Raw genomic sequence first — 14,788 nt, forward strand, 5'->3', positions numbered from 1 at the left:
TACAACATAAGATCCCCCCACCAGCAGACAGAGATTCCCCCAGCAATAGCCCAAGTCATTTTATTTATGATTTTGTGTACGGTATATTACTCCTGACGAAGCCCTGTTTATGGGTGAAACATGTTGAGATTTACACTTGCATTGTATATTTTTATGCACCCTCTTTTCATGTGATTTCTACACTATGCCTTCTGTGAAGGTCTTTAGAGCAGCTAGTGGGTGAATAGTACTGCTCTTAGTACTTGTTATACACCTACTGATTGGGGAAGGGGGATCTGTCTGCACACTGGACCCACGTTCTGCTAACAGTGGACCAGGTGTGGAGAGATAGATACCGACCTGCACCCTCTTGATAGCAATCTATCTATTTTGATCCACATTGGAGGAGAGATCACAATAATGAGGGATTAGCAGAGGGAATACAGTATATACTTGCATATAAGCTGACCCGTGTATAAGCTGAGGTACCCATTTCCCCTCAGAAACCAGGAAAAAGTGATTGACTCGCGTATAAGCCTCCTCCCCAGTATAGCTCACTCCACGGTAACCAGATGTGCCCCCAGTACAAGTCATCACCTCTGCCCATAGCCAGATGTGCCTCTAGGATTATACAGCTGCGTCTGAAGACGCCACAAGGTGGCGTCATAGATATGAGAAACAGAGATTGCCACACAAGAAAAAGCCCCGATCATTGCACCGCTGACACATTTCTGACATGCTCTGCTCCACAAGCTGGGGGAGCCAGGTAGTCTTGAGCAGCGCACTCTGCGCACCATGTTGCGGGGTATGGGGGGCACAGGCACTGCAGGGAGCCAACTGGCAAGAGTAGGATCACTAGTGCACGATCCTTACGCTTCTCTGCCAGTAACAAAAACTTGCTCCACCATCTGTTTTGCTCCACTGACTCGCATAAAAGCCGAGGGGGGTAACTTTTCAGCACTTTTTTGTGCTGAAAATTTAGGCTTATATGCGATTATATAAGGAAGCTACACCCCACTGACGTTGATTATGGGGGGGATCATTAAAGACCTCCCTCAGTATATTCCCTTGACATCCTCCGTGTACAGGATCAATTTTATTTTATAGTACTACAACAGTGCTTTATTAATCAATAAGTCACTAGCATTTTATGACTATTGTGTACTAGTGATCTATATTAATCACTTTACTCTGTACATTGAGGTTAGGTCTTGACGGACAAAGTGAGACATAATAGTAAGTCCACTGTGACTCCTTCTACCTATAACAAGAGTGGCTACAACAACACCTGCTCCAGGAGGGAGGTCAGGGATTGTATCAGAGGGAGGCAGGATAAGAAGTTGGGGCCCACCTGAGGCTTCATGGGCCGCCTCCCCAGTAGGCATGCGTCTTGCTCTTCACGTTCTTCTAGCTCTTGTTCTAGGGATAACAGATCACATACACACGGCACCTTAAATTCTATTTCTTTTATTTATTTTTCCAATCAAGTATGTGGTATATCTTACAGTACGCCATGAGCACAATGTGTGCAGAATTGAACATTACTAAAAATTTAAATACTCTACAGAAAAAAAAATAGTGATTCTTCCTCTTTGCAGGTCGGTACCATTCAGTGCTGTGCAGGGCAAAACAACATCTTCATCATCATCAACAACAAAATACATCTGTGGTTATAACTCAACAAATACTAAAATACAGGACACATTAAAAAGCTTCAAATCATAATAATTACTAAACAGCAAAAGGTTCTACCGGGCCACAAATTTACAATGCACATCATTTCCCCGACACAACAACAATAACAAAAATAAATCAAACATTCATTTGTACTTAAAAAAAACCAGACTTTGGTTATAAAACAATTTTGATTTTCTAAACTGCTTTCGATAGTTAAAACTTTTTAACGAATGCTAGGGAAGCTTTCACCCTTATTTCATTCACTTTGGCCTGATCCAATTCACTTTTCCTACTAAGTTTTCCCCTAGGAGATAATTTTTAATCTTCTGTTTAAAATAACTCTTCAGCATTCTGCAATTGAAAAAGTACCAAAAAGTAGGTGAAAAGTACTGTCAAAATTATTCAGAGTAATTTTTTGCTTGCTGGTGGCTTAAAATGCATTTTAATGATTAGGTGTGAAAATATCACCTAGGAGGAAAATAAGGATAGAAAGTGAATTTAATTGGGCCCTTTTAAATTCTCCTAAGTTTTCTGCTAGGTTTTTACACCTTACAAATAAAATGCCTTTAAAGTGATCAGCAAGCAAGAAAATACTCAGAATAATTTTGACAGTACTTCTTCAACTACTTTTCGGTACTTTTTCTATTGTACAGTACTGAAAAGTTATTTAAAGGGAACCTTAACTGAACGGGGGGTATAGAGTTTTACTTACCTTGGGCTATTACCAGCCCCCTGCAGCAGTCCTGTGCCCTCGGCGCCGCTCTGGAATCCTCTGGTCCCCCACTGTCACTTAGTTTCGTTTTTGACGACTCACCAGTCGCCGGCCTCCATGCGTATTATTGGACGCATTCACCAATGCAATTAGCGCTATTGCGGACCGCAACGCGTACAAAAATACGCGTTGCCGCATATCTACGCGTGCGGAATGCGGCAACGCGTATTTTTGTACGCGTTGCGGTCCGCAATAGCGCTAATTGCATTGGTGAATGCGTCCAATAATACGCATGGCGGCCGGCGACTGGTGAGTCGTCAAAAACGAAACTAAGTGACAGCGGGGGACCAGAGGATTCCAGAGCGGCGCCGAGGGCACAGGACTGCTGCAGGGGGCTGGCAATAGCCCCAGGTAAGTAAAACTCTATACCCCCCATTCAGTTAAGGTTCCCTTTAAACAGATGAAAAATTATCTGGTAGGAGAAAACTTAGGAGAAAAAGTGAACTGAATAAGGGCCATTCCATTTCAATTTAGACTGAAATAATATTTTTTTTTAACACTAAGAAATTGTTTTTGATGAGTCACTAAAGTGTCCCTGCTGTAGGCATCAGACTGTTAAAAAACAACAAAGCATATCTTTCCTGTATAAAAAAGTCACATGTCCAATTCCTGACCCATAGGATTCCATTATCTTCCTTCTCAGTGGGAGAGAGTTCCACCTGTATAAAGGTGCATACACATGCCTGATTCCTTCAAATGACGGGTCATTAGACCCGCCCATGGGACAGCCATTCTGCCGACAGTTTGCCCGTGTGTACAGTCTGTCGGCAGGCTGATAAGGCTGGTTTTGACTGATCCACTCGGCAAGAAGAGCCAGGATTCGAACCCTGGTCTCCTGTGTTTGAGGCAGAGCCCTTAAAGAGACTCTGTAACATTAAAAATCTCCCCTGGGGGGTACTCACCTCGGGTGGGGGAAGCCTCCGGATCCTAATGAGGCTTCCCATGCCGTCCTCTGTCCCACGGGGGTCTCGCCGCAGCCCTCCGAACAGCCGGCGACTGTGCCGACTGTCAGTTCAATATTTACCTTTGCTGGCTCCAGCGGGGGCGCTGTGGCGACTTTCTGCACGGAAATAGACGGAAATACCCGATCTCCGTCGGGTCCGCTCTACTGCGCAGGCGCCGGAAACTTGCGCCTGCGCAGTAGAGCAGACCCGACGGTGATCGGGTATTTCCGCCTACTTCGGCGCCGAGAGGCATCAGAGCGCCTGCGCAGGAGCCAGGAAGGTAAATATTGCGTCACAGCTGTACGGAGGGCTACAGCGAGACCCCCGAGGGACGCAGGACGGCGTGGGAAGCCTCATTAGGATCCTGAGGCTTCCCCCACCCGAGGTGAGTACCCCCCAGGGGCCGTTTTGTCGTTACAGTTCCTCTTTAAAGAAAACCTGAACTGAAAATTAAAAGACAAAATAAGCGTACACAAGTCATACTTAACTTCTATGTAGTCGACTCCTCAGTGTCTTTCTCCGCGTCCTATTTGTTTACTGTGATCAAGGGAATTTTCCTTCCTCCATTTTGAAAATGGCCATTACCCATAAAAACTTTTTGGTCAGCACACAGTTAAACTGTAACATCGCCCACTTGAGCCATAGGGAAACATGGACATTACCTGGTACATCAGTTTTCCTCTCAGCTATAACTGACAGCAACTGATATTTTACTGACAGCAACTGATATATTTCAGATATGACAAAATATTGTCAGAACTGGAAGGGATTATTGTCAGAAGAAAATGATGAGCTTCTGAGAGGAACTGATGGCAAGGTAACTATGTAATGTTCATTTGAAGTTACCTCATGTGTTTATTTTAAATATTTTTACTCAGTACAGGTTCTCTTTAAAGAGGAACTCTAGTGAAAATAATGTAATAAAAAAGTGCTTCATTTTTACAATGATTATGTATAAATGATTTAGTCAGTGTTTGCCCATTGTAAAATCTTTTAAATCTCTGATTTACATTCTGACATTTGTTACATGGTGACATTTTTACTGCTGGCAGGTGATGTAGCTGCTGCATGCTTTTTTGGCAGTTGGAAACAGCTGTAAACAGCCATTTCCCACAGTGCAGCAAGGTTCACAGACAGGAAACTGCCAGGAGTATGTACTCAGAGTTTCTTGTGGGAGGGGTTTCACCACAATATCAGTCATACAGCACCCCCTGATGGTCTGTTTGTGAAAAGGAATAGATTTCTCATGTAAAAGGGGGTATCAGCTACTGATTGGAATAAAGTTCAATTCTTGGTCGAAGTTTCTCTTTAACCAGTACACTAGCCAGTAGGAAGAAAGTTGGTTAATGTGAGAAGAGGGTTAGGTAAAGTAATAGTAAAATATCTGTCAAATTAGTATTGGTCTTAGCCAGTGCCTGATAGTAGATTATCTGTAACTTTATAGATATTCTACTTTCAGCTTAACCCAGCGCCCAAATTATTGCAGTGCCTCTTTTCAGCGTTCACCCTTTAAGCTAGGCCTACATGTGATGATCACAGCCCAATTAGTCCATCGATCGCTCACCGATCAGAAATACAGTGGACAGAGATGGGCCTTCACATGGGCCAACCAGAGCCGGGCCAAGGTCCTCCAGCACCCAAGACTGAGACACCAAAAGTGCGCCCCTCCATCCCTCCCACCCCAGCCGTCACACACTGATTGCTATTAGACTAAGAGGCACCCCAGGGCCCCCTATCCCCTAACACCACAATCTCTAGTTATCTGGCTTGCAGTCACTGCCATGCATACCCTTTTCAATTTCTCTCTGCTTCAAACTCAATAGGGGAATGTTAGCCAATTGAGTTGTACTCTTACACTGCGCCCTGAGGCTGGAGCCTCTCTGGCCTCGGCCCTGGGGCCAACACAAGCTAATGCAGATAGGTTTGGGTCAATGAAAAGTGAAATAATTCCAAATAAATGCAAAATGTATGAACCTTGGAACTTGACTAATCAAAATGATCAGCTTGGCATTCGATTGATACACTCCCAACCTGCATCCATAAGCATAACATTTTCATCAACTTGGAATTTTTAGCATCTCATTGACTATCCCTACTTGTAGATGGCCACACCCATATGTATTTAAAACTACAGAAAAATAATACTCGGAATGAGCTCTTCGTAAGCATTGAGATTTAGGGAATCAGCAACATAACATCCTGGGAAAAAGCACTATAGTAGCCTCTGTGGTTTTTTTGCCATAACAGGTTTACTTTAAGTCAATTCAGCAACCAGGGATCCCTCGTATCCATCACAGCGATCACAGGATATCCTTTGTGCAACACCACCTGACTAAAATTAGACATTTAAGCATGAAACAAGTGATTGAAGGACTTCCGGAGGGTTCTGCCCTTAGCAATGACCCTGAAGATAGCGCAGCAAATGACTATCGGCCAATGACCTGTGTGACCCTCCTGGCTCTGTCTCCATAAACGTATGTTTGTGCTGCATACAGGAAGCCAAAAGTCACTGCGGGTTATTTTACTGGGTTTACAAGGTCCTTATTCTTTACATAAGTATGTAAAGATTAGGTCAGTAGTGCCCACAGTTTATCAGATTGGGAGCTACTTAGAAAATTACGAAGTGAAAATGATGTAGGTAGAATCTACCTGAAGATGCAAGCCACGACTGTAGTTCATGCACAGCGGAAGTCCGCCATCAATGATTACAGTGGCTGGATAGTATACTGATTAAGGGCTCTGACACAGGTGACCTGGGTTCATATCTCAGCTCTTCCTCTTCTGTAAGCCAGCACCTATTCAGTGAGGAGACCTTGGGCGAGACTGCCTAACACTGCTACTGCCTATAGAGTGCGCCCTAATGGCTGCCTGCAGCTCTGGGACTTTGTTGTGGCTGGATAGTGTACTGTTAAAGTGCTCTGGCACAGGAGACCAGGGTTCAAATCTTGCTCTTCCTGTTCAGTAAGCCAGCACCTATTCAGTAAGGAAACCGTGGGCAACACTCCCTAACACTGCTACCACCGATACAGTAGAGTGCACCCTAGTGGCTGCTGCTCTGGCACTTCGACAGTTCGGCAGGAGAAAAGCACAATATAAATGTTCTGTGTCTTGTCTTGTCATTGCCACAACAGACGACTACAGCAACTGCACAGCGGAAGTCCAACAGGGATTACCACAGGCCGCAGTCAGTTAGATGCATATCATAGAGTCCTCCTTATTAAGCCAAATAAAACAGTGCTTGACCAAATAGAGTCAAAATGATGTCATGCTTACAATTTCATGCTCAGTGTCCCGGAAAATTGTAATCAGCAGTAGCACATGATGCTTCTAAATGATTCACTACCCCACTTGCAACTTCATAATCATCTACACTGCTGTCCAAAACTTCAAGATAGCATATGGGACTAAGCTCATCCAAGTTAAAGATGCTGAATAAGAGAGGCAAGTGGTGTGGAACCCAGAAGTCCTTTGCAATCTACTGGAAGATGATGATCTACCAATGGGCAACCCTGGCTTAGGTCCAAGATGTAACCTAAACATCCCATTTCCTAGCTGACTGCTGTAAACAAAGCCTCTAAATCAGTGCATGAGCAGGAATGGGACTTCCGCTAGTCTTTATGGGAATTGTCACAACTCATAAGCATCTCCCAAGCTCTGCCCTGGCCACTTATTGCTCCATGTTGCAGTAGGGGAGACAGAGGATTCTCTGCAGAGGGAGTACACAATGGCCCTATATCTGGAGAGGTTACACTACCCCACAGTCAGAGTCTGTACCCTCTGAGTGCCCACAGCCTTGAGATGGAGTCAGGGTGGAACAGACAGACAAGGAAGGAGGAGAGGCTGTGCAGGCAGTATGACCAGGGCACCACTTCCTGCTACACTACAGCAAATACGCAACTGTGAGGACCGCCCACATCCACAGACATCCTGGATTTCAACTCCATGGATGAGGTGAGGAAATGTCATCCTACTGGGGGAGGAGGAAACAATGGTGCAAATACTGTCGCAGCCCAACATGTCCCCACCAACTTAAAGGAACATGATACCCTATGGACTGCATACCATTTTATACTGCCCCCTATACCCTCCCCACCCCTATACTCCCAAAACTACCTCCTCACATGCATTACTCTGCTTTGCTTTGGCAACACTAAAGGTATTTGGTCCTGCCAATAAAGCTTTTTTGATTTGAATTCTCTCCCTGAGATGAAGATGCGACCATTAAAAGGCCTGAAATTAGGCTATCCAATCTTTGTGTCATAGCTCCACTTAGCCTTTAATAACTGACGTGGAATAAACTTGTGGCCATTGAGATATGGCCAGTGAGCGATGGGGCAGTTGTTCCAGCTCCATTACTTACCGAGTAGTGAAGATAACAGGATGATAAAAACAACTATGGTAGATAGCAATGAGGACGAGACAGGAACATTGGGGCACTTGGCTTCCTCCAATGTTCTCAAAGCGTAACCAACGTTGGGGTCACTTTACAAAAAATGCAGCAAATCTAAAATTATAGGGGAGTTCAAAGAATGCTTGTATGGTAAGGCTGCATCCTTGGTGTCTTATACTATGTAATAATGAATTTGCAATGCTGCATGCACCATAAATGGGAGGGCCTAACAGACTTCTCGGACAGTTCTATCCAACCCTCTACCCCAGTGTGTGTGTCTGTGTATGTGTGTGTAGGAATGTGGTGGTGGACACTAGCGATGATCGGAATTGGCCAATTACGATTATGCAAAATTTCGGCCATACATAATTACGATTTGGAAACTCAATTGATTTTGTGTAATCCATTAGTAATTTCACGTAATGTTCATGTAATTTTGTGCCGACTTTAGCTGTTAATAGCAAACCCTCACACGCAGAATTGCTATGTATGTTTAGGGGAATAGTGGCAACAAGCCAGAAAAAGAATTTTACAAAAATACCTTGTAGATTGTTTAAAAACCATTTTTCCTTTGTATTTTCAAAATTGATTTTCTCAAAAACTACAATTTTTACTATTTTTTTTAAAAATGTTTTACCTTGTTTCCACTATTCTCCTTAACATACGTTGCAATTTTGGTGACAGCTTTGCTATTAACCCCTAAAGTTGGCACAAAATGATGCGAAATTTACACGGAAATGCAAAGTTACGGTTGCTGATTACATTTGCATATGAAATGGTGGGTAGTGGCCTAGAAGATGAGACAGGGTGGTCGATTCACAAAGCTTTCTTATTTTTCACCCTAACTGTAAGGAGAGCTAATGCATGAGATAAACAGATAAGGAGAGATAAATCATGAGTTATGTCAGTTAAGGAGAGATATATTGTGAGTTAATAAGTAAGGTGTAATTACATAGTATGGTAATAACTGAATATGCTTTTGGTTCATGATTTAGTTCATAAACTTGCTGAATCTCAATTCTACTTAAACTTGTTTTTTTTTTTAATTAATACACCTCCTGGTTTCATCTATTCAACATCTGAATGTGCAACTTGGTCTACAGCCATCTAAACTGCCCAGAAACAACCCTAGTATATCACATGGCGATTCCACTATTAATTATGCCCCATACCACTGCAAGAGCAGGCACTTTTCGCATGCATATCATGCAACACTATTTTAAATTTAATTATGCATAAAAAGTGTGCCTTACAGGCGCTCAATGCTCGGCTGTTCACACAGCAGGCATGGAAAATTGGTCTGAAGAAGTGGGTTTTACATCCCCACAAAACGTGTTGCCAGAGTGCAAATAAAAAATTCAAATTTTCAAATTAATTCCATGTCATCCCTGAGGCAACCCCCCTCCCTCTTCTCATTTTATTGCTTTTAACTCTTTTTTACAACCTGGTTGCCTCTTTCCTGCTATTTATTTTGTCTACCCTCCTTTGGAGGGAGGTCTTCAACTGCACGCATTTCCACTAGTGGTCATCTTTTCACTCAAGTGAGCAACCACAACTTAACCCTCCTGGCGGTATAAAAAAATACGCCAGGAGGCAGCGCGGCAGTTTATTTTAAAAAAAAAATTTTCTATATCATGTAGCGAGCCCAGGGCTCGCTACATGATAGCCGCTGCTCAGCGGCATCCCCCCGCCCTCTTCGATCGCCTTCGGCGATCTCCGATCAGGAAATCCCGTTCAAAGAACGGGATTTCCTGGAGGGCTTCCCCCGTCGCCATGGCGACGGGGCGGAATGACGTCACCGACGTCAATGACGTCGGGTCGTCATTGGGAGTCCCGGGCCACCCCTCGGCGCTGCCTGGCACTGATTGGCCAGGCAGCGCACGGGGTCTGGGGGGGGGGGGGGGGGCCGCGCGCCGCACCGTATAGCGGCGATCGGGCGCGCGGCGGCGGTGATCAGGGTGCTGGCGCAGCTAGCAAAGTGCTAGCTGCGTCCAGCAAAAAAAAAAATTAAACAAATCGGCCCAGCAGGGCCTGAGCGGCGCCCTCCGGCGGCTTACCCCGAACTACGTTCGGGGTTACCGCCAAGAAGGTTAAAGAGGAACGCCAGTGAAAATAATGTAATAAAAAAGTGCTTAATTTTTACAATAATTTAGTCAGTGTTTGCCCATTGTAAAATCTTTCCTCTTCTTGATTTACATTCTGACATTTATCCCATGGTGACATTTTTACTGCTGGCAGGTGATGTCACTGGAAGGAGATGGTGCTTGCTTTTTTGGCAGTTGGAAACAGCTGTAAACAGTAAAACAGCAGTTATTACCCACAATGCAATGAGGTTCACAGACAGAAAACTGTCAGGTCCATGGTCCTGACATCACACTGTGGGAGGGGTTTCACCACAATATTAGCCATACAGAGCCCCCTGATGATACTTTTGTGAAAAGGTAAAGATTTCTCATGGGAAAGGGGGGTATCAGCTACTGATTGGGATGAAGTTCAATTCTTGGTCATGGTTTCTCTTTAAGAAAATCCATCTAACCCAAGTGCAGACAGGAGTTCTCCACATGCCTTATTGGTTGGTTGCCTACCTAAGGCTCGGTTCACATCTGCGGTTTTATGCGGAGCCGGCCGTATGTATCCGGCCATCTGGATCCTGGAAAACGGTCTGTTTTTACAGCCAGTGTGCTGTGAAACGTCCGTTTTCCATAGGATCCTATTGTGCTGCAAAACCTTCCGTTTCCGTTACGCTGAGCGGTCCGGAAAAGTCGGTCCTGCTGCATTTTTTTGTCCGTTCAGCGGAACGGACAACACCACCATATGGCCGGTTCCGTTGGCAAATGCTAATGTTAACTAGGCCTAAGCCACCTAATTTTGTGAGTACAGTTTACCTACTCCATTTTCAGTACATACTACACTATCTAGTTGTTTCTGTTTTTATTTTTTAAGGTACGGTTTTAAGCCCAGCTCTACAGACAGGGCACAGTGAAACTTTTAGTGTAGCGTGGTAATTCTAGAGAGGCAGGCATGGATTTAGATGTAAATGGGGCCCTAGGCAAGGTAGTAGATTTGTGGGCCTCAGCCCCTTGTGGTCTTTTTGGTAAGCTGAAGTTGAGAGAGGTCAGAGAAGGTGGCTGGTTGACACCCACTAGACCCCAGACATTTGCCTAGGTTGCTTGGTGGATGATACTGCTCTGTGGAGAGGTACCCTGGTGATGAGAAGGGTAGTGGTGGTAGGACATGATAACCTCCACATCATTGAAGACAAGAAAAATAGTTACTGACAATTTTTTTCTTTATGTGGATGTTAGCTGCCCTCCCACCCCCACCCTTTTTATCACCCAGGGTACCTCTCTATCATTATCAGTCTTCCAAGCCACCCTTGCTGCCTAGGGGTTCAATGTACCCCTTTCCCAACATGTCACACCCCCTTCCAGGTTAGGGCCTGAAATTATTATATTTTTTATTTATATAGCACCAACATATTCCGCAGCGCTTATCTATCAGAAAAATTAGCAAGGCTCCCATCACGCTCTGTCTCTTCTTTGTCCCTCTTTAAATCACTCTGGCTGGAATCTGGTGAGCTGTTATTACATAAAATTAGGGAATATTCAAGAAGTGCTGTACGCAAATAATGTATTGTGTTACTTGACCCTACTTACTTCTCCCACAGCTTTTGAATAGTAGGTTAGAGGAAAGACCATCTTTTTGGGTGTTTTCATAATTTGTGAAGGGGGTTGAGGTTGTTGCCTTTACTTAACCAGGAATGCCCCCGATTGGTGGACTGACACAGTAGCACTCAAGTTGTGGAAGGAAATTTTTATTCCATACTGGAGAGGTCAAATGAAATCTGGAGGAGTGCAGGACATGAATTCTGCAGTGTCTCACTGTGTGCTACTACAATGAGCACATACCCCCAATACAGATTTTTTTTTTTTAGAAACAGAAGACAGACTATATTTTTTTTTTAGAAATAGGAGTACAGGTCACATAGCCACGATTTTGTGATAAAAAGAAATATCTTGGCAAACATGCAAAATTAATTAGGAATAGTTCAATTTGGAGGACAATGGGAAAAAATGGCACAGCTTTCAATGGGCACCTTTTTGTGTTCTAAAACTTTAACCATTCTTGCTAAGCAACTCTGTTTTAATGAGGTAAAGGAATTCAATCACAGGTTATCTACTTACTTTAGCCAACAGTCACTGGTGAAGCACATGTTAACTATTTAAAGGGGAACTAAGGTCTAGAGGGCCCACCAGGGGGTGGAGCATGCATGGCTAGATAGTGCCGGAAGCTATACTATGTGGAACATATAGATGCTGAGGACCACTGCTATGAGTATTTGTTTTTGTATTTGTTTTGTACACAATGGCACAAGCACACCTTTGAGATTAATTTTCCTTTGATTACCTTGATGTTTTTGTATATCATCAAGGTAACACAACGACAATCATCAACTACAGTACATGATCAGTATAAATTAAGTGGACAGTTGGCTGAAGTAAGTGGACAACCTATGCATATAAGTATGTAGTTATATGTCCTTCACTTCATTAGAAGACAAGACACAGAACATTTATATCACCCTTTTCTCCTGGCAGACTCAAAGCGCCAGAGCTGCAGCCACTATGGCACACTTTATAGGCAGTAGTAGTATAAGGAGTCTTGCCCAAGGTCTCCTTAACCAGTACACTATCCAGCCACTGCAGTCAAAGTGGTGAAACTTCTCCTAGATAATAAAAAGATGTCCATCTAAAGTTTCTTTATTTTTTTCTTTGGAAACATGACCTGGAGAAGTTAGAACTGGGCATATACTTTAATATCCTCAGCTCTGATGAGTTCCTGAATTTACTATTGTTAAAACCCTGTAAAAATGTTTACATAAACCAGCTTGTCTTCTGAGGAGAAACTTTACTTTCACGTTATTTATAAGTCTTCAACTTGCTGGAGGTCCTTACGGTGTTTATAAGACTTGTACCACAAGAGGAACGGGGCTTGTGCTTTCCAATGAGTGTGAACTGTGAAACAAACATACTTTCCCATGATATATTGCATTCCGTATCATAACATTTAGGGGGCGACCCTCTCCGTTACATCAAGGAGACCTTAAACACCACCCTGCTGTTCACCTCTATTCAATGCCCATATTGTAAAATTGAAGGTCATCTAGCAAATCCGAACAACCAAATATTTGGAGAACCGTCAAATCTTCTCATTTAGATCCTTAAAACTTCCAAAAAATAAATTCCATCTTTCTTCTGTGCATCTTTCTGATACCATTTATTCGGCTGTATCGTTTCTTCATTGTCATTGTCATTCACAGTTCTTGTGAACAACTAGCCAGGCACAAACTAGCACCACGAAAGTCCTTCACTCTCTTCGTTGCTTGTGTGGAGATCCTGAGGTCCACCAAGAGTATTTCTGGGACAGGGAACAGGTGGCCTTGTTGTGTCCTCCTTCTGGGAGTTCAGTGCAGGAGGAGTAAGCATTATAAATACTCAGCAGGAGGGCCAGCAGGACGACAGCAGCGGCCACGATGGAGAAAGCGCTCCAGTGGTTCAGTAGCTTGGGGTACAGCATGTGGATGTAGTCAATACATTCTTCAATTTTACTGGAAGACATCAATAGAGAAAGTATTATTTCCTGCTCATAAATAGAGATTTGTGCCCTGATGCTCTAAACGTTGGCCATGGCTCCTTATTTGGAATGGGTCAGCAGCTTTCACTGGTTATGCCCATGGGACTTCCCAGTAGCCACACAAGGTGGAGTCTCCTATCACCTAGGTTCTCAACTTGTGGTACGCGTACCCCAGGGGGTACTTCTGATGGTTCCAGGGGGTACTCGGCTTGATAAACTTTACCAATAATAACACATTTTGAGTTTAAGAAAATGATAAATCTTATTTAAACAATACCAAATTAATATTTTTGCTAATTAAAAGCAATAGTAAATGCTTGGAAAGTGTTTAGAACCAATTTTCATGTACTACGATCAAATATATATTTGTCAAGGGGTACTTGTGATAATGTTTACTATGCTGGGGGGTACTTGGTGAGTACAGGTTTTTTGTAAAGGGGTACATACCAGTAAAATGTTGAGAAACACTGTCCTATCAGACAAGCAGTAAATTCACAGAAAGCCCATTAGTCAGCCAGGAACCTTCTAAGATTCAGGCCGAGCCAGCAAAACGTACATTGTGGGATTGAGTGAAAACTGCTTAAATTGTCGCTAGCAAATTTGCAAGATTTTTGTCAAATCTCTGATTGGTCCGTGAGAAGCTCTCAAATCAGTTTTGTGAAACTGGCATCGGAATGAAATTGATCATAAAAGAGACAAAGGTCCATATGCAATTATCTTTTTTTTTTCCCCAGATGATATGATAAAGTTTTCTCCTAGATGATATTTACAAACTAGTCAATAAAATTGCCTTTGAAGAAAATACTTAAAATAATTTTGATAGTACTTTTCCAGCTACTTTTTGATACTTTTTCAATTGCAAAGTACTGGAAAGTTACTTGAAATAGAAGATGAAAAATTATCTCCTAGGAGAAAACTGAGGAGAAAACGTGAATTGCATATGGGCCAAAATGTCTGATCAATTGTACATAAAAGCGCAATCAATCGTAAAATAATTCTGCTAACAACAATATAATAGCAGTTCACAATCGATTAGATGTTTTATCTATTTTACTATAGATTTCACTTTGATTCCTCGTTCACCCCCAAAGACAACCACATGGCAAACATGATTTCTGGTTCCACGAAAGTCTGGCTAAACCAGATTTGAGCTGATTTTCTGCAAGATTGAGTTTGCTGTCAATCCCGCAAGCTCATCCCTAGCTATTGAAAGAAATGCAAAAACAAGGAACACCAAGAGCCCCAATAGTGTAATATGTACTGGTAAATGGTTACTAGATAGAGTAAATATTAATACTCACAAACCAGGGTTACCATTAGGCAACCACTGTAAAGGCAGGTGGGAAGATTTTCCTGACCCCACTCAGGAATAAGAAGTCACTCTCTGTAGAT

At 43.0% G+C, this 14,788-nt stretch overlaps 2 protein-coding genes across 4 annotated transcripts in view; one reads left to right on the forward strand and one right to left on the reverse strand.

The window, feature by feature from the left end:
- Window positions 1-14,788, forward strand: part of LOC137537658 (CD276 antigen-like) — a 401,520-nt gene that overhangs the window by 80,411 nt on the left and 306,321 nt on the right. The window lies entirely within an intron of this gene.
- IRAG1 (inositol 1,4,5-triphosphate receptor associated 1) overlaps window positions 11,103-14,788 on the reverse strand; it is a 205,557-nt gene continuing 201,871 nt past the window's right edge. The window contains exon 20 of the mRNA XM_068259568.1: window positions 11,103-13,370. Coding sequence (XP_068115669.1) covers window positions 13,130-13,370 — 241 coding nt within the window. The 3' untranslated portion in view covers window positions 11,103-13,129. The remainder of the gene's footprint in view (window positions 13,371-14,788) is intronic.

The sequence above is a fragment of the Hyperolius riggenbachi genome, chromosome 11 (genome assembly GCF_040937935.1).
Source record: "Hyperolius riggenbachi isolate aHypRig1 chromosome 11, aHypRig1.pri, whole genome shotgun sequence".
Taxonomy (NCBI): domain Eukaryota; kingdom Metazoa; phylum Chordata; class Amphibia; order Anura; family Hyperoliidae; genus Hyperolius; species Hyperolius riggenbachi.